The sequence below is a fragment of the Blennius ocellaris genome, assembly GCF_963422515.1.
Source record: "Blennius ocellaris genome assembly, chromosome: 4".
NCBI classification, from domain to species: Eukaryota; Metazoa; Chordata; class Actinopteri; order Blenniiformes; family Blenniidae; genus Blennius; species Blennius ocellaris.
This window is the reverse complement of record NC_137653.1, coordinates 16,692,313-16,714,755: the sequence shown is the minus strand read 5'-3', so window position 1 is coordinate 16,714,755 and position 22,443 is coordinate 16,692,313. Positions and strand designations below refer to the sequence as shown.

Below are 22,443 nucleotides of genomic sequence, written 5' to 3'. Positions count from 1 at the left end.
GCAGTCAGTAGGTTGCAAATTCCTGGCGGCAGACTCTGAGTTGCAGATCCCTGGTTGCAGATGCCTGGTTGCAGACTCTTGGTTGCAGACTCCTGGTAGGCGTCTTCTTGTTACAGTCAGTTGATTGATGATCCCTGGTTGCAGACTCTTGGTTGCAGACTCCTGGTAGGCGTCTTCTTGTTACAGTCAGCTGATTGATGATCCCTGGTTGCAGACTCTTGGTTGCAGACTCTTGGTTGCAGACTCTTTGTAGCAGACACCCGGTTGCCGACTTCCAGTTTCAGTGTCCTGGTTGCAGAATCTTAGTTGCAGTCTCCTGGATACGACTCTTGATTGCAGTCTCCTGGTTCCAGCCTCCTGGTTGTAGACACACCAACGGGTGTGTAACGCTCCCAGTTCCAGCCAGTAGGGAACGCTGTTGCATCGTTACTGAGGAGTGCTGGAGCGCGAGGAGGAGAAGGGGGGCAGGCAGCTCCTGACAGCAGGAGAGAAGCACCGCTCCCCCGGTACGGCCAGCAGTCACTCACTCAACGGGATCAACGCGAAAGACGTGAGACAGATCCGTGGAAACGCACGCGCAGCCGTCTCGCAAATCGAGGCATTTCTTTCTTCTTCTTTTTTTTTTTTGCAACTTGAAGCCGGTTGCTTCGTCGTTGGGTGCTGGACGACATTGATGCGATCGATCCATCATCAAACTGAGTTAACACTGTTGCTTCGAGACGAGTTGTAAAGCGCTGGTAACGCTTAGCAGCAAGAACGTTCAAGGTATCCCAGTCCAGGCGAGGCGAGCTCACTGTTTATCGGACCTTGTTTCTTTAGTCTGACGGATTGTCGACTCGACGTCAGGTGGCCGACTCCGAGTGAGGATGGGTGACATAAACCCATCGACATCGCACGCATTTCAGTCGGAGGTAAGCGTTTTAATTCTTACTATTTCGCAGGGGATAGTTTGCGGTCGGGGTCTGGCTAGCGATGCTAACAAACGTCAACTCAACGCCGCACGGTGTAGCAACCGTTGAACCTGTTAGCATTAGCTCGATGTTGACATGTCGTTACCGTGCGGCGTAAAATAAATGAACAACTTGCGCTCGCCAAACACCCCGGACGAGCCTTCGCGAAACTGTCGGCTTTCACGGGGAAAACTTGTCACTGTGCGTGAGAATGCGTGAACGGGGGCTCCTCGGGCTGTCGTGGGAGACGGTGAGGGTTAGCGGGCTAGCGCCCGTGTTTCACCGAAAAGAAAACATTCCTTCATCGTCGCGGAGCATGCTAACACATCAACTCCGGCTGTCCACACCTCCGGCCTTTATTGTCACTTGACAGTTTTGACAAGTCTCCGGTTTTAATTGTCTGTTCGTTGAATAATCATGTGGCTCGGTTTTAGATACCAGCCACTTAAACTCTCCGGTCACTGCCCCCCTCCGTTAGCGTTTAGCTTGTCACTTGTTTTGCTGCTAGCCCGCACGGCTAACGTTAACGGTTTGTAACTTGGCTTCGTCGGTGGCGGCGGCTCTAAAGGTTCACTTTTCAGTGTCGGAAATCCATCTTTGCGTTCATTTGGGACTTTTCCTGTCGTCGTCGACAACTTGTTATATTTCTACTTTTGATCATCGTATGGCATCGAGCCAGCTGCGGAGTGTGTGGATACGTCGGTTAATGTCAATCGCCATGATGTGTAGCTGAGCTGCTGCTAACCTTTATCTCCCGACCTGACTCCTGCAGGACTTCAGTCCTCCGTATAAAAGAAGACGGACAGTCGAGGATTTCAACAAGTTTTGCACTTTTGTCTTGGCCTACGCGGGTTACATCCCGTATCCCCAAGAAGAGGTACGTAAAAAAAAAAAAAACACCCATCTTTCACATGATGATTTGCGCTGACGTTAATGTCTGTGTCACATATCCACAAAAACCGCAATTTCTGTCTGGGAGAGACAGCTTGAAATGATTAGATGCTGTCTTGGGACAGTATATCTTTCTAAAATAATTGGTAAATGCAATGTGATGCCGCATGCTTGTTTTGTTTTATGGTTTTATAGTAAAACACCATGAATCCTATTTTGGTTGTGCCAACATTTTGAGGTCTTCCTGTTATACACCTTATGTTACCCTGACGTTACCATGCTGGAGATTTACCTGATTACCTTAGAATAATAGAATTCATTGAAATCAATATTTATGCTTCATAAATTACAGTTATAAGTAATTTTTGTTTTTAAATATATATTTGATATCTTTATATTAGGGCTGTATGATCAGGTAGGTGAACATGACATGCATAACAATATAATTTGCAATAATTATAAACACTGACTAGTTGGTTTGTTTTGTTTTCTACATGTGTTCATCTAATTTCTCATAATCAGAAAACAGTGATTGGATGTTTACAAGATCACTTGCATATTCTGCTAACTTGAAGTTGGATTATGAGCCCTTTTTTTTTCATCATGTAATTGAGCTCAGTGTTGGCAGTATTTTGTTGCTGCAAGTTGGATTAAACTGCAGGTGGCAGACATGTTCCACTAAAATTCCCATCGCCTCTGGAAGCTTCACAAAGAAAGTGCTGTTGTTAAGATTCTCTGCAGCAGCAGCAGCGAGAGAACGTCTTCTGAAAATACTTTGTGTTTAGTGTGATTTTCTTGGAAGATGACAAGTGTTTTTCTGCACTTTTTATTTGTAATATGATAATGAGTTAGTTGTTTGTAGAGACAGAGCAGTCCACACTCTTGTTCTGTATTGTTGGGCTGACATTTTGTTTGTGTCCACTGTGATAGGGGTCTCCACTGCGTAGCAGCTCCAGCCCTCCCAACAGCACTGGCAGCACAGCCGACAGTGACGGCTGGGCCCCTGGACACCCGGCCTCCTGTCCCCAACGCCCTCCGAAGGCCCCCCAGGACCGCGGCCGGACGATTCCCGACGATCACAGAAAAGCTGACAAGCTGAAGAGGAAGAAAAGGAGAAAGGAAAGGGAGCACGACGGCGTCCAGCAGAGCCACTCGGCTCTCCCGGAGATGCAGTGTCCACTTCCCTTCAGCAGGACCATCAAAGAAGAGCCTGAAGACGACATCAGCATTCCCTTCCACCCCCAGTGCCTGCCGAGCTCGGCCCCCTGCAAGGAGGAGCCCATAGAGGAGCGGCGCTCCTGGGACGGCCGAGACCTTGAGGAAGGAGTGGTGAAGGTACAGAAGGTGGAGGGCTTTTCAGGGAACAGGACGGTGTTCCGCCAGGGCAAACAAGTGGTGTTCCGAGACGAGGACGGCTCCGGAGAGGACGAGGACATCATGGTAGATTCAGGTACGAAGGGATGGAATTTCCTGCGAGACACTTCACATAAATATGGATCGCTATTGATAACTGATATTTTAGTTCAGTCCCAGAAGCCGAGTATCCGTTTCTCACTGCGCTGCATAGCAACAGCATTGCGTGAGGGCATTTTTAGTCTCCGAAGGTCTTTCACAGAGACATAATAGCAGTTCTTTCAAAGTAAAAGCCATATTCATGGTATTTATCTGACTAATTTGAATGTTGTCTGAAATTGCGGCAGCATTTTTTAATTGTGTACATAATTTTTTACTGATTTTATCAACTTAAGGAGAGATGAGTTTTGTTGAAAATAAGCAAATGAAAAGTTAACAATGTAAAATCTGTCTATATGTATGTTTTATGTATACAAGTGATACATTTGTTCTGTAAGATTGACTGTTTATGCTTGTGTATATCTGTTCCTTTGAGTTTAAGTTGTATAAAGAGAATGGTTGATGAAGTTGTTCTCTGTTCCTTGAACAGCTGAAGCATACTGTAATGATGTCGGCAGCGATGCTCATTGTAGTAAAACGTCTCTCGTCCTTCCTTTGTCTTTCTCAGACGATGATTCGTGGGACCTGGTGACATGTTTCTGCATGAAGCCCTTCGCGGGACGCGCCATGATTGAATGTAACCGCTGCAACACCTGGATCCACCTGTCCTGTGCGAAGATCCGCAAAAGCCACGTGCCAGAGACATATGTGTGCCAGAGCTGCCGAGAATCGCACGGGCCCCCGGACGCCCGCCGTTCACACCGCTCCCGCGTGGGCCCGCGCAAACATCTGCTGGACTAACCCCCCCCCCCCAATCCCGCCTTACCCACAACTCTGCCCCCCTGCCCACCTCTCAGACTTCACCATTCCTCAGATTCAGGACTCGCATCGCTCCGTGTCTGTGCTTCACAGTCAGCCATGAACTAGTTTTCTACAACAACAACAAATAAAAAAAAAAAACATTTTGGACCTCTCCCGAGCCCTTATCCCAGCCAACCAACAGTCTTGAGTGCTATTTTAGATTTCCTACGGTTTGTTTCTGCTTCCTACAGACTCTGTGCGTACGGCAATCACTGAATGGATGTCTGTCTGTAGACGACTTGGAGCAAAGCAGCAAACCGCTACTGTTGGGACTTGGTGTCTCATGAACACTGGAAACGTTTGAACTGCCATACAGAGAGTGTCCTCACAACTGCCACCCACTGGTGCATGCTGGGAAATATTTGTAGACAAGATGGTTTGCACTTTCTCTCGTCTGTTTTTTTTTTTTTTTTTTTACATATAAAATCCATGTGACCTTTGCATCACAGCGACAGATATGTCTTTCTGATTCAACTGGAATTGGGATTCCTGTATTGTTGCATAATTAGAAAGAAAACAAGTTAGGCCTTGTGTTAATTGCTTCAGACGGTGCTATAGCATTATGCTGAGGTGTAATCACTAGAACAAAGATGTGGGGTAAGGAACTAGAGTCTGTATCTGCTTCATCTGTTTGTTGGTGGGTTTTGATTTTTGAGATATTGTGACGGAATATCATAGAGGCTCTGAGTTTGTACAACTAAACTAAGCACTTGTTCTCGCCCGTCGACTTCATGAGCTGTCTTCCAGCCTCAGCTGTTCATTCAAATGAAGATTTTTTTTTTTTTTTTTTACTCTGACATACAACAGAGCAGTTGCGCTCTGTTTCACATTGAACTTAAACCGGGTTCTTATTCCATGTATTTGGCTTAAAGGAATTTTTCGATAGATTTAAAAGCCAGATAATCAACAAAGTGTTTCCAGTCGAGGTGTTTCCTGTTGCCTCTTGTCAGAATGTCCTCTGCAGCTCAGCAGTGATTTTTATTCAGGAGTATTTTGTATCTTTCAAACCTCTCCATTAGCTGTTTAATGTCCACGAACAGAGGCAACAAAGACAAATCGAGTTATACAAGGGAAGTTCTGTGGCCATCCTGTTGAAGTGTCAACAGAAAACAACTGGAATATATTACTACACCCCCACCCCCACGAGTCCAGTTGAATTTATGCATGTCAGTGTGTTTTGTTGTGTTTGCAGAAGGGTGTTGGCGATGCATGTGCTGCTATGAGTTGTTCCAGCTAAGATCTGTGGTTTTAGGTCTTTTGTCAAATGGAGAAATGGATGCCTGCAAAGCACCACGGGCGGGGTCGGTTTGTTTTATTTGTCTCGGATCAGAGGAAGAGATCTCGGCCCATCCATCACCTCTTACTGACGTTTTCACTGCAGTTTTCAGTTCCACCTGAAGCAGATTTATTAGGAAACTCTTCAGGTTTGTTATTTTTTCCCCCCATACATTTCTTTCCCTTCAAACTCGTTCCAGTTTGTATGAGAGATTTTAAGCTTTGTCGTTCTTGTGCCATCAGCTGCTGGGCTGTTCCGCGTGGACTGCAGGTTGTTTCGCGTTATTTAAAAGCCATACTGTAGAGGGACATTTCAGACACAAGCCCTCAGATCGCAGTCCAGGATGACGTTTTTACAATGCCGAATCAAAGACTTGATGGAAGATCAACACACAAACACACACGCACACTGAATGTGTGGTTTGTAAAGAACACAAAACCTTATGGCAGTTCAGCTCCTTGTGTTTGCGCTCGCCTCCTGGAATCTACAAATGTTGGTCGACTGGTCAGAACCCAGCAATCACCAAGGTTGTGATGTTTTGATTTTTTTTTTTTTTTTTAAGAGGTTTCGTTCGGTTCTCAGGACGTGTATTGTCTTGAAGACAACGCGGCGACATCTTCAGGCACAAATTCTTAACATTTGTCTGTGTCTTAAAGATATGAGTGTAATTAATGTTAACAATGCTCATTGTGATACAGCTTGTTTATTCTGATCCTGGGTTGTCTTATCCCCTGACTGAGAAAGCATTGTCTGTACTGTTGTGCAAACTGTTTCTGTGAAACTATTGTAAATTATTGTAAATAAAGAATTAGCATTTTAATCTGTTGGATTTGTGCTTTCATTACATGTCCAGGCAATTTAGGAGGCATTGCTTCTGGGATTTTGCTTCTTGAGTGTTGATTTTCTAAAGGACTTCTACTCTCTACCTTTAAAGGTTCATTCTACTTTTGTGCTTATTTAATCTCAGTGTGACTTTGAATTCAAAACAGTGAGTAGATAACAATGGTATCAATACTTGTAATAAAGACTTTGAGGCTGCTGAAGCAATGACGAAATGTGCTTGTTTTAACCACAATTAAGCTATCAAACATTAATATCACAATGATAATTGTGTTTTTATACGTTAACTAATGTTTCTACACGTTGCTCAGGTAACATCATGAAAGCACCAAGTGTAAAATTAGTTTCAAATCAAACATTCAGATCTCACATCCTCTTTTGTAAAAAAAAAAAAAAAAATCAGCTGAGACACACTCGCTTGACTATATTTCACAATCTGTACTTTTATACTTGTACTTTAGTAACAACTGCAACAAAAAAAAAGATGAATTCATACCTTTTCCAGCAGAATCTGTGAGTTTTGTCTGGTAGTCCTCCAGTCTCTTGTCTCGCAGGTCATGTCCGTAAAGGAGTGAGCAGTGCAAACTACTCAGCAAGAACCTGTATTATTTAGTGTATTTGTCGCAACTTGATATGTTTAAAGTAGCCCTCTGTTTTAAAAAGTGCATGGCTGCCGTTAGAGTCAACAGAGACAACGTCAGGATCACCTTTAGCTTTGAGCTGTATCTTTCATAACCTAGACTAAACAAGGGTCTTCATTATTAATCACACAGCTTCTGCAGATGTGTATGTTACACTTGAATGATATGGACCATCACACCACCTCAAAACGGTATTTCATTGGACTGATCTGGTGATTGTGAAGGGGTGAACCCTGCTGATAAATGGCATGTTGTGTTCCTGCAAGGAGCCATGCGAGGACTTATACGCTGGAGATGTTCAGCAACAATAATTCACTTACCCTGTGGCGTTTAATTGGTGCTCGGTTGGTAAAACAGAGTATAAAAAAGATTTTGTATTCTATAACATCACCCCATCATTATATCACCAGCTGCTGCAGCCTAGTCTGTGTATATAGGAGCCATTCTCACTCCAGCTTCTGAATGAAAGCATTATTGAACAGGGAAACCATTTCTTGCTCTCTGTTATGACGTAACTTTAGCCACCTTCATGCAAACTTACTCTTGTCAGCTGATAGAAGTGGTGTCCGGTGTGATGTTTTCCTGCTTTAGTTCATCTGCTTCATGGATCTATGCATTATTGATGGGATGGGTGATTTTGTTCCAGTGTGGACAAAATCTATCACCCCTAAGGGGTTAATGTTTCCTAACGAGTAGACCATAGAAAACGTCTAAACAACAGAGTGCAGCAGTACATAGTAGCTGTTAGTTAAGCACATTCTAGCATGTGGACCACGACTTGTGCCTGTCTTAACCTGTGTGATGCTCTGCAACGCCGTAAGACTTTGACAGAATTCCCTTATCCTCACTGGATAATGTGGAGTCGACACTTCGTCCTCTTGCTTGGTTTGAACATTAATATGTCTCCCTCATCAAATCTACAAGTGTAAATGCATTTGGCTTCTGCCATGCGATTGGCTGATTAGATGGCGAGATTTGATTTGGATGGCTGTAAGTCACTGTGACCCCCCCCCCCCCCCAGGTATGTTACAGCCTTATTCCAAATGGATTGAATTCCAATTTCCCTTCAAAATTCTACACACAACATCCAATAATGACAAAGAAAAGCATTTTTAAACAAATTTACTTGAAAAAGAAAAGTCATATTTATATAAGGTTTCATGGCATTTTCCATGCAGCTCATAATTGAGCTCCTGTAGTACTATAGAAATGTCCATGAGATGTCTCCACAGGCCAGATGGAAGCCCTTCCACAGTAAAAGGCACAGGGCAGCCTGCCTGGAGTTTGACATAAATGCAACCGAGGAAACCTCAGACCCTGGGAAACACAATTCTGGCCTGAAGAGACAAAGATTGAACTTTTTGGTGTGGACGCCAGGCATCATGTTAGGAGGATACAGGCACTTCTCATCATTAAGGCCAATGCCATCCCTGCAGTGAAGCATGGTAGCGGCAGCATCATGCTGTAGGGATGTCTTTCAGCCACAGGAACCGGGAGACTCGTCAGGAAGATTGATAAAGATAGATTGCAAGATGAATGCAGCAATGTACCGAGGCATCCTGCTGCTGAGCGCTCCTGACCTCAGACTGGGACGACGGTTCATCTTTCAGCAGGACGACGACCCAAAGCGCACAGCCCAAGATATGAAAGGGGGTAGCTTTAGGGCAGATCTGTGAATGTCCTTGAGTGGCTCAGCTAGAGCCGATTAAATGTGATTGAACATCTCTGGAGAGATCTGAAAATGGCTGTGGAACGACGCCTCCCATCCAACCTGATGGAGTCGGAGAGGCGAGTGCAAAGAGGAATGCGTCAAACTGCCCAAAGATAGGTGTGCCAAGCTTGTGGCATCACAATCAAGCTTCGATTTCTCCCAAAGGTGCATTTTATTTAATGTTTTTTTTTTATATTTATAGATTTATTCCCAGTTTTTACACTGCCTAGGAGTACGCTATTTCGTTTTTCTTGCACTCAGTACAATTTAAATGACAAAGAAAAAGAAAATCTTGAATCAAAAAAGTATTGGGCAAAGTCTGTGAGATGTACATGTGTATGTGATTGCTGCTTTTTGTTTTTTTGAAAGGGGGGGGTGGAGTGTTCCATTTCTAATAGACTTACAAACGTTTCAGAAATACTTTTTTCATGTTGTTATTATGGAGCATTTTGTGGAGAATTTTGCAGGGAAAAAAATAATTAAATCAGTTTTGGGATAAGGCTGTAGTATAACAAAACGACTTCTTTTTTTTTAAATACGTAAATGAAATGCTGTGAATACCTTCTGGATGCACTGTCTATTCTCACTTCAATGGGAATGTATCTAACATTAGAGGTCAAAAGTTATAACGACTGTGACCCCCTCATATATTGTGCTTTAGATAATGTTATGTTTCAGGAAACCTCCACTCAATCATTGAATTTGATCTCACAAAAGCAGCATTGGTGGCTCTATCTGACTCATCTTGATATCAAAAGGCCCACACTTGTTGTTTAATGTCGTTTTTATGTTTAATGTGTTGTATGTTTAATGTCTTTACAGGGAAGGACAAAGGCTCCTCAATCATACATAACATATAAAGTATAATATGAGTCACATTTCAACGAGGGGTTGGAAATTGACAACAGGGAGCAGTTCCTCTGCTGGCCTCATGGTGGCACTAAAGCAGAGCGGATCAAGAGATCTGTCAAAACACTTAAAATAACATAATACAATAAGACAGACATTAAATACATTTAGTGCAATATGGCTGCTGCAGACTAACAGACTGCTTCCAATTCTAAGACCAAAGTATCATCACCTCAGTGAATTTCATTTTTAAGTCAATCTTCATCTTCTGGTCATGCAGGCTAATCACAGTAATAAAGAAAATCTGAAACTGAAAGACAGTTTAAAGTTGCTTGAGTTCGTCTGCTGTTGAGTGAAAGTGTGTCGCTACAGTTCAAGGCTTCAGCACCACTTTGATGAGGACTACCGTCCTCAGTAATGTACATTTTGTGCAAAATATGACTTTCATAAACAATATAAATCCAGTTCGTAGCCTACATTAGTTGTAATAATAGTGTTTAAACTTTTTCCCCTTAACAAATTAGGGTATAACTAATTAATTTTTTACAGTTACAGCATCAGTCTCTCTCCCATTACAACTACTGGCACCATGAATATATTACGGTAATGAGTTCAAACCATAAAGTGGGAGCTGTGTTGCGCAGTTGATATGATAAAACTTTGAAACCTGTTCATCAGCAGTCAGCTGTATCGAAGGACATTAACATTCACACCGTCAACCTCAGCGACCTGATGAGATAACAGCATGAATGATCATCTCAAAGACAACAATGAAAATCCCACTGTGTATAAGAGTGTTCTGGCTCCTCAGACGGTATATCAACCACATACAAGAGGTGGCACGGCATTTTAAATCAACATGTTTGGGGGTTTGCAATAATGAAATTAGGCGGCGAGAGGATGGCATTGAATTGAAAATATACAGCACAGAACAAGTTCGTGAAGCAAAACGTGAACAGCCAACAGTAAATTTGGAGTAATGAAAAGACAGTTACACACAGTATTTAAATGCAACTCAAGAGTTGTATCTGAAAATGAATCCATTATTTCTCCGTGTTACATTTCCACATGAAGATCCGACTGAGATTTGCTCACTCTCTGAAAACAAACTGTTAATAGGCATGTCATTTTTCTGTTTACTCATTGAACGCCGCGACCACTTCTGCTACTCACATGATCTTTCTCTTATCATAAGTCAAAGTGCCACTGGGCGGGACACCGAATCCCAGATTACATCGAATGGAGGTCGAGCATCATGGATGGCAGCTGTAATCATCAATCTGTCTGTAAGAGTGAATGGACAAATGTTGGGTTGACCTTATTTACAGGTCAAGATTAGATAAGTCAGTATTAGTATGTGGATCAGGAACACAAGCTCACACTGATACTCACTGCATGGGTCTGAGTGCATTCACATCAATACTTTCATGTGATCTACCACTATCCAGTCATCCAGTCCACTTCTTAATGCCAAGTATGAATAAGGTCTAAATGTGCCGTAATAATTAAGAATATTGGATGTAGTCAGGTCCAAACCTGCTTCACCAGCAAACATTCTACCTGAGGCAAAGTGCTGATCTGTGCCTTCGCTCTCTAAACCACAAAAACATTTTTTTTTTATCCCCCCCCCCAAAAAAAAAATGCTTTAAATCTATACCAGTACTTACTGTTTTTGCCGGCAATGAGCCAGATCCATGTCAGCAGAGCACAAACCATAACCTTCACAGCATTAAAAATCACTTTAAAAAACTCTGTTTTGACTCGAACTGCGCAGACATAATCAATAAGCACGGACGCAAATCAAATCTAAGCTGAATTTCTGCCTTCGAATTGTGGCCTAGGATGAAATATTAAAAATCTATACGGGCAATTCAAGGCAATTTCTCCTCGGTTGTATCTCTCCTATCAAAGTGCAACTTGCGCCTGCCCGCCCCTTCACAGATGTAGGTTTTGAGCACTGGTTCACTAAGTCTGACTGATGCTGCACTGAGCAGCAGACAGAGCAAAACCCACACGAATAAAATGTATGTTTAAGACAATTTGACACGGAAACTAAAACACGAGCTCCGTCATTTCTCAATCCTGGCTCGCCTTGCTATCACCGAGATGCGGTTGTGCATAATGATTTTGCAATGACTACGCAGTTATCAGAGTCAAAAACTATCTGGGTGACACACAGGCAGGGTGAGGATGAGGGGTAAGGTTAGTGATCCTTTCGATACACGTTGACATAGCAGATGTCAAGAAACAGGTTTAAGTGTAACTGCATACTCTCAGCTCATTACTTGTGAGAAAAAAAAATCATTAAAACCACCTGCACTGATAGCCATGATCGGTCCCTGTGCATGTATGAAGCCATGCTCTGTGTCCGTGTCTGATCTCCTACAGCGGGCTGATATCTGAGCAGCTCTGTCAGGTGTAGCCAACCAAGGACACAAAGGGTAACACCTTGGGAGAAACTCAGAGCTGACTCCGGTATTCTGCCGGACCCTGGGAAATGCCCTACAGGAGAAGGAAGGAGTGGAGGAACTTGATAAACAGATTCACTAATACCATGACAGAAGAGGGCCAGAGGAGAGGAACACGCTTCTTTTTTTTTGTTTTTTTGTTGATGCGTTCACTCCATCCCGGGGTCCTCCCGCTTACACAACGTCTCTTTTATCTGCGTTTGCCTTCTGGTGCTCCAACAGCTTCTAGGACTCCGACTCAATTCTGTGAGCTGACAAGACAAAAAAAATAAAAAAATAAATATATATATATATATATATATATATACAAATTGAACGGGGAGACAAGCACATGCTGTGAACTTTAGTAATGTGGTAATTAGTGTGCAGCTACATGGCTCGTGGGTAAAGTGGCTGCATACTAACATTGCTTGGGTATCCGTAGCGGCTCCGAGTCTGCAGAGATGACTTGATGCATAACACCTCTGAACTGGTACAGTAATTTTAGACTCTTCTCCTCTCCGACACAGGGGTCGTAGAAACCCGGCAACCCCGCCTGCACGCAGGGAAATTAATCAGGTTTGTAAGTATGTGTGTGTGTGCGTGCATTCAAATGCTGGAGCGGTACTCTATCCTCTCAGTACACACACACCTTAGAAGCCTCTGTGAGGATGAGTTTGGAGTCTTTGACCAGGCACTGCAGAGGCACAGTCACGTCGATGACCTTGGCTTTTTCCTGCTTCTGGCTGGTGTCTGACACAAACTTTCCGTACCAGGCATTCAAGACGATCAGACCTAGGGTGTAATACACAGCGCGTTGGGTGTTTTCGTGCTCGGTGAAGATTAGAAATTGGAAGCAGACTCTAAACTGTTTCTTTGTCATCATTTAACCTTGTGTTTTGAATCTTGCCGGCGTAAGGACACGGCTCATAGAACCCTCAGTGTGCCTGCTGAGTGACTGGCTCCCTTCGCTCCGTGCACTGTGATAGTTACACAGTGAGGAGCAAAATAGTTGAGTAGAGGTCATCACCCTGACATCTTTTTTTTTTTTTTTTAAGTATAAAAGTCCAAATCTGTTATTATTTGAACTCTTAGAACTGGTCGGTCGGGTGTTCAAAAAACACTTTTTTTTGCCTAATAACATCAAACATGCAAAGGAGATACATTTTTAAAATATGATTTAAAAAAAACACAAAAAAAACACAATTTTCCTAATCAGTTGGTTAAATACAGCTCTATCAAAGAAACAGCAACGTGTCTGTGTCATATTTATAAAATGTTATATTGATTCATTGTCAAAATGTTTTCAAGATGATTTAAACATGAGCACTAATGAAGCAAAAGGCATTGAGAAACATCAGCGATTATTAGTTATATGTATCTTCTTCCTCTGTTATAATCAGGTTTTAACAGTGGAACCACCCAGTATTATAATAATAATAAATAAATAAAAACATGGGGAAATTATTAATTGGTAGCAAAAGGGAAATTGAACACTTTGGTTTTATCCTGCAATAAACTGCATGTCCTGTGAATCACAATTCTGATACTTTTAAAACATTTCCAGACCCTGGACAACAAAATCTTAACTTAATACAATAATTTTCTTTACAGAGAAGTTCAACCTGAATGACTGACCTTCACACTCTTTGCATAACCGTGCAAACACTTTGAAACTAAGGTCTAAAAGCAAGTATTAGATTCTTTTTGACTGTAATCGTCACTGTGTCTTAGCGGTTTTTCCACTTTCCAAGCCCTTTGTCACGGAGACAGAACCACACTGTACTCTTCAAGCCATCATATAATACGCTGCACATAATCTGTCTCATACCAAGTAGTCGTTTTTGGTTGAATGCCAGACTTCCTAATGATTCCAATGTGATAAGATAGGATTGTTAATGGTAATTGGGATCCATTAGGCAACAAAAAGCAGAACTGTTTCCATGCCAGTTAGACTCTTTTAATGAATTACCTGGTAAGTTTTAATATTCAAAATGTTGCAACTGTACATGCTTATTACTAAAGCTTCTTAATTAACTTGTAACTACTCTCAATAACAATAACAATAACCCAGTTTCATATTTAGCCTAAAGCTTTTTTGTTGATCAGCATTTTGAAAATTAAAGGGAAATATAACGAAGGGAGGTGACGTCTCTCTGACCCCAGGATTTTTTCTCCTTTTTCACCCACGTAATTCTCTCTGGCCACCCATGAAGCCCTTATCACACATTTTTTTTTTCAGCAGAGCATCAGAAGCTGCTGTGAACTCAATCAGGAACAAACTCTTCAAATGAGCTCGGACTCCTAATAAACCGTTCAAATCAAAGCGCTTCTGCACTGCAGTAGTTCATGTACAAGCTCACGGGGAGAAGCCATCAGTATATTCCGTAACCTTGACAGACATTTGAACAAAAGTGGCAAAAATTAAGTTTTTCACCAAGTTTGGACTGTTTAAAACTGAAAACTTGTTTTAGATTTTCACCGCGTGTGTGTGTGTGTGTGTGTGTGTGTGTGTGTGTGTGTGTGTGTGTGTCCTCACCCATCTTGGATTCTTCTGCTTCTATGATTCTCCTCACAGACTCCTGCATCAGCAGGACCTGCAGAGGAGCCGAGGGAGAGAAGAGGAGGAGGAGGAGGAGAAGGAGGAGGACAGTAAAAGGGGGAGAGATTTCCAGACAGGATTCACTCATGAGTTCATAATGAGAAGAGCTGAACTCAGACACAATGATCAATTATCCCCCGTACACACACGTGCGCACACACATACACACAACGAGTGTTTCCTGTGTGTGAATACTCACAGCAGACTCTGCCTCCTGCTTCTTCTTGGCAATGTCTGTGGCAGAGCTTTTCCTCTGCAACTCGAGCTCTCTGACAAACACAAAGCAGACAGCTCTGATCACCCACTGGGATTCACTGTGGAGACGCTCTCTGATGACACTGCAAGCGTGGAAGAAACCCCTCTAGTATTAATGACACCCACAACTGAAAAGACTGTGCTTTTGGGTGGAGAGCTGCTTTCATCAGATTAATAGAATTTTGTCATCCAATTGTTGTTGTTTTTTTTTAGTTTACACAAGTTAAGTATATGACAAGTAAAAATGTTTTTTTTTTTATTATATAATAAATGGAAGTGGATGGTAAAGAACATTCTGTCTGAATAATAGTGAATTCTTCATGACTTCAGTGTGAGATTTTCCACTAAAGGGGGGGGCAGAGAAAGAAATGCTCACTGTTCTTTCTGCGCTTGTGTATATGGGATGATGATGAGTCTGTGCACAGCCATGTAGACCAGCAGGGGTCCTGCGGTGGCGTAGAAGACGGCACTGGGCAGCAGCTGATCCGTCAGGTGGATTGGAAACAGGTACGTCTGACTTGCACGTGCCAGCCTGCAGAAAAAAACAGAAACGAACAGCACAAATGTAGACAATCACAGTAAATTAGGCAGTGAGACAAAGTACACACATAACAGCGAGATCGTATTTTGCGCAGCGGCCGGTACTTGATCTTGAGCGTGACTCCCTGTGGGACACCGATGCTGACAGTGGCTGACAGGACACTGTGTCTGCTGATCTTCCTCTCCGCTCCATATTCCACCACAGTGCCGAACCAGCCTGTCCTGGAGCGAGACCAAACACACCAAGTGAGCAGAGACCATTGAAAGAAGGGGATAACATGCTGCTTCCTTTAGTGGGACAGACTAAAGCAAGCAGCAAAATCGTAAGATGGCATCAAATGGCTTTTTTTTTTTTTTTTTGCGATATGCATATTTCAAGACATTTATTTTCATACTGTGGTGTCGGAGAGGTTAAAAACTGCAAGTTTGACTTGGTTTGAATCCAAACATCCACAAATGTGACTGAAAGTGGTGTTGGGATCAGTGTTCAGGGCTTCGCTTTGTGTTTCTGGGCTTCCTGGACCACACTGGAGTCCAATCGCCAGGTCCGTAGTTGCTTTAAAATGATGCACTTAGTCATGTGACAGAGTGAGGTGATGAGAAAGAAATGTACTTTGATTTGAAAACTTATTATTTCACAGTGGAAGGTGAAATACCAATGAAAAAATTCCTCATTTCTTTCTATTCTAAAATAATTAACACCTTTTTAGTTATAGAAATCCATGAATTTATTAGGTAGGCGGGGCTTGAGGGGTATTTAGTCAGTGAGTGTGTGTATGATTATATTCTGCTGCACTGACGGAAGCACTGTGAGAACTTCGTTGTAAATAGATTTCATTCTTCTGTTTCTCCTCTTACAAACACCGTGATTGTTTGAATATTTTGTAGTTTTTGTATGACAACACCTGCTGTGTTGTATTGTCTGGGAAGGCTAAAGTAGAAAACCTGCCACAATCTTAATGCTGTTAACTTTAAAGAAGTTCAGGTCCCGTTATTTATTTTTACATTTTTAAGTGTGGAAAATCTAGGAAACGGGGAGAAAAAAAACATGTAAAAACTCCTATTATCCCCCTATTATTCATATATGAAAAGTTACAAACATAATCAAATTGTTCTTTAAATATTCAATCAAATAATGTTTGATAAAAATATACCACACCCTACAGTAAAACCAGGGCATACAGACAATCCCTGAAGTTACAACGCTGGATGTCGATCCTAAAAATTCAGTGTGGTATTGCGTTACTTTTGAATGTACGATGCCTGATTCTATCAGCAAATGACCAAACCAGTTTGTTTTTTTTCCACTGATATTTTCAGGAGAATTTTCATGTACCGTTTTGAACTGCAAATGTTTCGGCCTACGTACTTGACAGAACCTTTAACTTTAGTCTGGTCTTCATCCTGGAACTTGTACTGGTAACTCATCATCAGGTAGGAGTGAGGCACACCCAGCTGAAAAGGAGGTTTTTGGAAAGCCAATGAAGGTCACGGTAACGAAGACGAACTGAACGAGGTATATCCGTGACATACTGCGGCTCGGACTTTGTTCCCTTGCTCATTTATGCCCGTGTGTACCTGCAGAGCCAGGGTGAAGTGACTGCTCTTCGTGTCCCGGACCAGGCTGGTCGTCATGGCACTGTTGGGCCCCCACCTCCACTGCAGATAACCCATGGTGTTCTGATCCAGGTGACGCGCTGTCATCAGAGAGCAACTCGGCCGCGGGCCTCGAGGAGAAAACTGCAAGCCGCACTGTGCTGTCAAGAAACTGCACAGACGGGAAAAAAAAAAAAAAAAAGAAGAAGAGAGTCTCGCGTACAGGTACGACACAAAATATTCTGGAGTCACATACAAAAATAAGTGGGGCCTTACCACCGCTGCGTGAGATTGCGAAACACCTTAAACCCTATGAGCGGTCCCAGTATGTCTCCTGCGCCAACCTCCACCTGCAGAGATGAATCAAACCCACGGAGATAGAGGAGACTGCAGAAGGTCAGACACAGAAAACTTACACCATCAGCCTGCATCTTTAATCCAGAGCTCCGCTACCTGTGTGCGTGTGCACATTTTACCTCTCCCCAGCCTTTGGCCGACAAAACTTTGCGTACGGTCATGTTGATGTTGCCCCCGCCGTTCCCATTGTGTGTAGATAGTGACCCAGACAGCACCGCTGTGTCAGTGTTTGTCAGAGGGGCCTGAAGACAAGACAGCGGAATGATGTCAAAGAACACCGAAGAAATCCAGGCTCAGGTTCACGTGTGGGTGGACAGCAAATGCTGAGCAAATGTGTTTTTCTGTACCTCTATAGACTGAGAAATATGCATCTTGTTGATTTCAATATGTGGAAAGCCTCCTCCTGGCATCTCTTCAAAGTCCTCATCATAGCGGTCAAACAGGTCCGTTGCATCCACACCAACGCTGATGGTGCCCTGAATAAAGAGGAGGTGGGAAAAAAAGAAAAAAAGAAAAAAAAGGAGCGAGATTGACAGAATTAATTTTGAAAAAAGGAAAAGGGTGAGTCACATAATGAAATCAAAGTGAAACGCATCCACGGTCAAAACAGAGCAGTGCCGCCCGACGTGCTTAATAACATCTGCTTAAAACTGGCAGCCTGCACAAGAGAATCGGAGAAAGTAGCCGATGGAGGATTAACACGGGAGAGCGCGAGCAAACCTTGGGGTTGGTTCTCTGCTGCAGCCTCCTTTCTTCTCGCTCTCGCTGCAGCCGCTCGTACTCCTCTCGAATTTCCACCGGCGTCCTCTTCCTCTCCACTATCTGCCGTTTGTCGAGATAAAGAAGAGTGAGACGGCGATGAAGACATACAGTGTGGAGGCAACTTCACGAAAACAAAAGACACGTGGAGTAAAAGAGTCAGTTAGAAGAAATACCTCCCAGCCTTCCACCTCCAGCCCTTTCTTTCCAAAGATATCATAGATGGCTCTGGTGTGAGCATCACTCAGCACTGAAGGGAAGGAGGGAAAGTACTTCAGAGCATGCCGATACATTGTGCTTGGGAGGTTTTTAAAGCAGGTATAGAGGGAACAAAATACAGACACTCCCCATCAATATAAGTAAGTAGTGGCATTTAGGGCTGCACAATATTCCGTGAACATGCAATAGGCACTATTGTAGTTGAGTATAACTGTATGATTTGCATTAATATTATGTATACGGCATGTTAATGTCTTTGTGATTGCTTTTTTTTCTTTTGGTGTGTTTTGCTCCCCCACAATCAGGTCCTGTGCTTCACCAGCAGAGCACTTTGGTAAATGAGTTGTTTCTGGTCATTGTTCCATGATTTTGGCACTTTCGTGCTTGTCACTGCTCCGCTGTGGCCGCCAGAGTGGGAACGATTAGGGCCGTCGATCAAAATAGCAAATCACGCAGGCTTTATGAATTGAGCTTGAGTAATCACACTTTTCTTATGTATTTCAGATTTTGTCATTTTGAGGCTGCAGAGCATGAAGGATCGGCGCATGGAAACACAATTTATCAAAGTTCAGTCAGTCTATTTATATGTATATATGATTACAAGATTGCATATTCGTGCAGCGCTAACTTATACGTTCATAAGAATTTTATTCCCCCCCCAAGTTTGTCTTTAATTTCATACTCAAATAAAACTCATACAATTTAATCTAATTTGCTGATTTTGAAAATATCTGTTGCTTCTTAATCTGCCCACAATTTGAAATTTTGATAGCCATTAAGCTTTATTCTCTTCAAAGAGAATGAGGCTTTTTTTCATTTCTTTATTTCTACTGTTTGCGTAAATAAGAAATTACCAAACACAATGTATTCCTCTGTTCTCTGTCTGGCAAATGTGCTTTTTTTTATGTAGATACAATGCATCTAAATCCTGGTTAAAACAAGTAACTCACATTTTGAGACATTGTTGTGACTTTTAATTTTTTTAACAACAGAACTTTTACTTTAAGGATTGCAACACTCCTGTGTCGTGACACTAGGAACCTACCGTGAGTAGTATAATATAGTAGTATACTACATTATGACAAAAGCAGATAAACCAGGCCAGTCCAACAAACACCCTCTTAAATGAATGAGTCCTTTATTTTTTTACTAAGATTCCTTTTTTTGCTCAGCTCAGCTCAGCTCAGCTCTTGGTAATTCTGCCCGCCTCTGGTGAAATAGCCTCCACCGTTAGTTACACAGGTTATGCTGTCTTATCCCTACAAAATAATAGCTTATGTCAAGAGTGTGAGTTGTGTCATTTTATTTGGGCTAAATTACAAACAAAACAAAAACATTTTTAATTTTTATGTCATACATTACGATGGGTAAGTTTTTTTGTTTTTTTAAAATACTACTTACAGTCGGTAATGAGTTTAAGAGGGCAACAACATCAGAGTCTTTTTCAGATGAAAAGACCTCCTTTTTAAGCCATTTCAAGTTCAACTAAATTATTGAAATCTCTGTACCGTATTAAAAATTCAGCTTTATCTGTTGTTGTTTTGTTTTATTTAGCAGCTTTCACCTTGCTATTATTTTTACTTATAAATTCTTTTCAATTTCTATATTGCTTAAAGTTACTGTCCTTAAGATTGTATTACAGTTAATTGGGACAGTTATTTTTTTTAATAAAATGCTTTAATGTTTCCTTTTAAATCTTAAAAATACTTTTGTTCTCACGCGTGTTGTCATCTTGTCCATTATCTGTAAAACACTGACTTTTCCGAAGGGGGCTTCACAAATACAGCTTGAAACTGATTTGCTGATCCTCACCCTCATAAGCCTGGTGGACCTGGTTGAAGAGTTGCTCGGCTTGTTGTTTCAGCTCTGGGTCTCGATGTTTGTCAGGATGGTAGAGCATACACAGCCTCCGATAAGACACCTTCAACTCTTCTATTGTGGCCTGTGAGAGGAGGAAACGTGTTTACTCTGGATAGTGCTGAACACAGGGTCAACTGTTCACGAACAAGACAAAAGACCATCTTTTAAGAAAGCATCCTTGTGTCAAATTGAAAATATCTCTTGATCAAGTCTCAGTACGGTGGCCTTTCTGTGTGGCGCTTGCAGTTTCTCTCCCTGTGTCTATGCATGTTGATTTTGTCAGGGTATCCCACTCTCCTCCCAAAGGCTAAAAACATTCGAGTTAGATTGATGACTCTAAACTGGCTATGAGATACATATGGGTTTGGGGGTTTTTTTTGTACCCTGCTGGGACCAGCTAAAGAGCCCATAGTATTCCATTGACTTTCAAGAGCTGACACTGCTCTTACATCAAGGCTTCTTGGTTTAAATGTAAAGAGTAGCGATGCAGCCTGGTACAGACCCTATCTTGGTGCGGTCAAATGACAAACGACACTCCAAGTCACAGCGGGGATCCTGAGAGATTTGTGAGGATGCTTACTGGCGCAGCGGTGCTAAACCTTCATAAATGCGGGCACATTCGTGCACAGTAAGTCTGCTGGTTCGTGCATCCTTCTGAAGCATCCTTTGGTCTCCATCGAGACCCGCGATGGGGCAGAACAGAGAGGAGGGTTACCCAACCGGAGGACGGATACATCCACCGCGCGCCTCTGACTCAATGACGATCGGCCTCCAAGGTCACGGTAAGGGCTCCGCTGTCCTCGGACGTGTGTGCAAAACACGGAAACACCCGTACCTCTTTCCTGACGTTGAGCAGAGAGTAGTAGTCCTGGTTGTTAGACTCAAAATCATCATCCAAGGAAGCCGCCATGTTTGCGTTTGGCCCGATTCGGTCCCGCCCACCTCCTCAGTGTTCTGGTAGCTGATTGGTCCGTGCTGCAAGGAGGGCTCGAGCCGCTCTCGTTCTGTTGCCCTCTACCGGCTGACACACACACACACACACACACACACACACACACACACACACACACACACACACACACACACACACACACACACACACACACACACACACACACGCACACACACACACACGCACACACACACACACACACACACACACACACGCACACACACACACACACACACACACACACACTGCAACACACTGCAGAGTAAATGAACGCTATATTGAACAGTCAACACTGCGTCATAATCATCAAGTAAGAAAGTCCCCTGTTTAAATAGAAGAGCCTGTCTGTGTGGAGCATGCATATCATTCTAAACATTTTCTCCAGGTGCCATGGTTGCCTCCCACTGCCCAAAAGCATGCAGGGAAGGTTAATTGGTGTCTAACTTGCTATGGCTGATGTGCTTGCGTGTGTTATTGCAATCATTTTTAACATGCAAGGACATATCTATGTCATCACATCTATCATGCCGCTGTTCAGAAGAGAAGCCTTGAATTAAGGTCTCTCAGTCAGGGTTACTGTCGTTAATTTTCTCGATGATGAAACTACACATTCAAAGACATCCTACCTTTCTATTCCAACCTATAAGTTGCTGACATGAAAGGATGGAGTTTTTTTCCTTCAGCATCACCTAACTGCTGGAACTCTATCCCCAACCTATCACTGACTAATAAGTTGACCTCTTATTAAACCCTCTTTTAGAGCTCACCAGTTCATAACTCCTTTCATGACCTTCTATGTTTTTGTGTACGTTCCGTTAATATGTTTCTAGGTCTGCCTTACAAATTGTGGATAGCTCTGTACGCAGTTGTATTGATATTTTTTTCAATAAAGTGAACATAAAATGTCTTCTATGAGTATCATCAAATTTAAAAGAGAGGACTTGTGTGTCTCCAAACAGCATCAGAGGAGTTTCTGCATGGAACAGTAGTGGCGTTATTTTTCTTTAATACCGGTGAAACCGGCCTGACACAGATCAGATGAATGCTGCTGAAAAAAAGTCCAATAACTCCAAAAACTTTTAAATACTTTCAGTTACAATAATGTGAGTGCTAATCTAGTGTGTGTGTGTGTGTGTGTGTGTGTGTGTGTGTGTGTGTGTGTGTGTGTGTGTGTGTGTGTGTGTGTGTGTGTGTGTGTGTGTGTGTGTGTGTGTGTGTGTGTGTGTGTGTGTGTGTGTGTGTGTCTGTGTGTGTGCCACCCACAGTCTACACATTTAAGGAATCTACACAGTAGTGTTCTATAGTGATCCACTGCATTAGTTCAGCACCAGCTGTCTCCTGATATTTGACTTCATTGCCAGTGTAATCTGCTTGGGGACCCCGGG

At 42.6% G+C, this 22,443-nt stretch overlaps 2 protein-coding genes across 2 annotated transcripts; one reads left to right on the top strand and one right to left on the bottom strand.

The window, feature by feature from the left end:
* Positions 1–866: 866 nt before the first annotated feature.
* phf13 (PHD finger protein 13) lies at positions 867–4,094 on the top strand (the record flags this gene model as incomplete). The annotated part of the gene is made up of 4 exons (XM_080494874.1): positions 867–911; positions 1,723–1,827; positions 2,772–3,291; positions 3,862–4,094. The coding sequence occupies 4 exons, from the start codon at positions 867–869 to the stop codon at positions 4,092–4,094; spliced, it is 903 nt and encodes a 300-aa protein (XP_080351000.1).
* Positions 4,095–12,119: 8,025 nt separating this feature from the next.
* LOC308129094 (dnaJ homolog subfamily C member 11-like) lies at positions 12,120–21,022 on the bottom strand. Its single transcript, XM_080494872.1, has 16 exons — positions 20,942–21,022; positions 20,059–20,188; positions 18,204–18,277; positions 17,989–18,090; positions 17,616–17,744; positions 17,388–17,510; positions 17,188–17,261; positions 16,894–17,083; positions 16,685–16,770; positions 15,421–15,537; positions 15,152–15,307; positions 14,720–14,789; positions 14,458–14,515; positions 12,571–12,713; positions 12,345–12,474; positions 12,120–12,190 (listed from the first exon to the last, which is right to left on the bottom strand). Exons 1-16 carry the CDS (start codon positions 21,014–21,016, stop codon positions 12,165–12,167), a joined length of 1,683 nt encoding a protein of 560 aa, XP_080350998.1. The 5' UTR covers positions 21,017–21,022; the 3' UTR covers positions 12,120–12,164.
* Positions 21,023–22,443: the final 1,421 nt, after the last annotated feature.

Bases quoted from the DNA above. Each gene is read 5' to 3' on its own strand.
- LOC308129094 (XM_080494872.1), bottom strand. From the start codon at position 21,016: ATGGCGGCTTCCTTGGATGATGATTTTGAGTCTAACAACCAGGACTAC. The intron at 17,084-17,187 runs GTAAGGCCCCAC...CCGTCTGTGCAG, and splicing joins CGCAATCTCACGCAGCGGTG to TTTCTTGACAGCACAGTGCG. The intron at 12,714-14,457 runs GTGAGGACACAC...ATTACACCCTAG, and splicing joins AGCAGAAGAATCCAAGATGG to GTCTGATCGTCTTGAATGCC.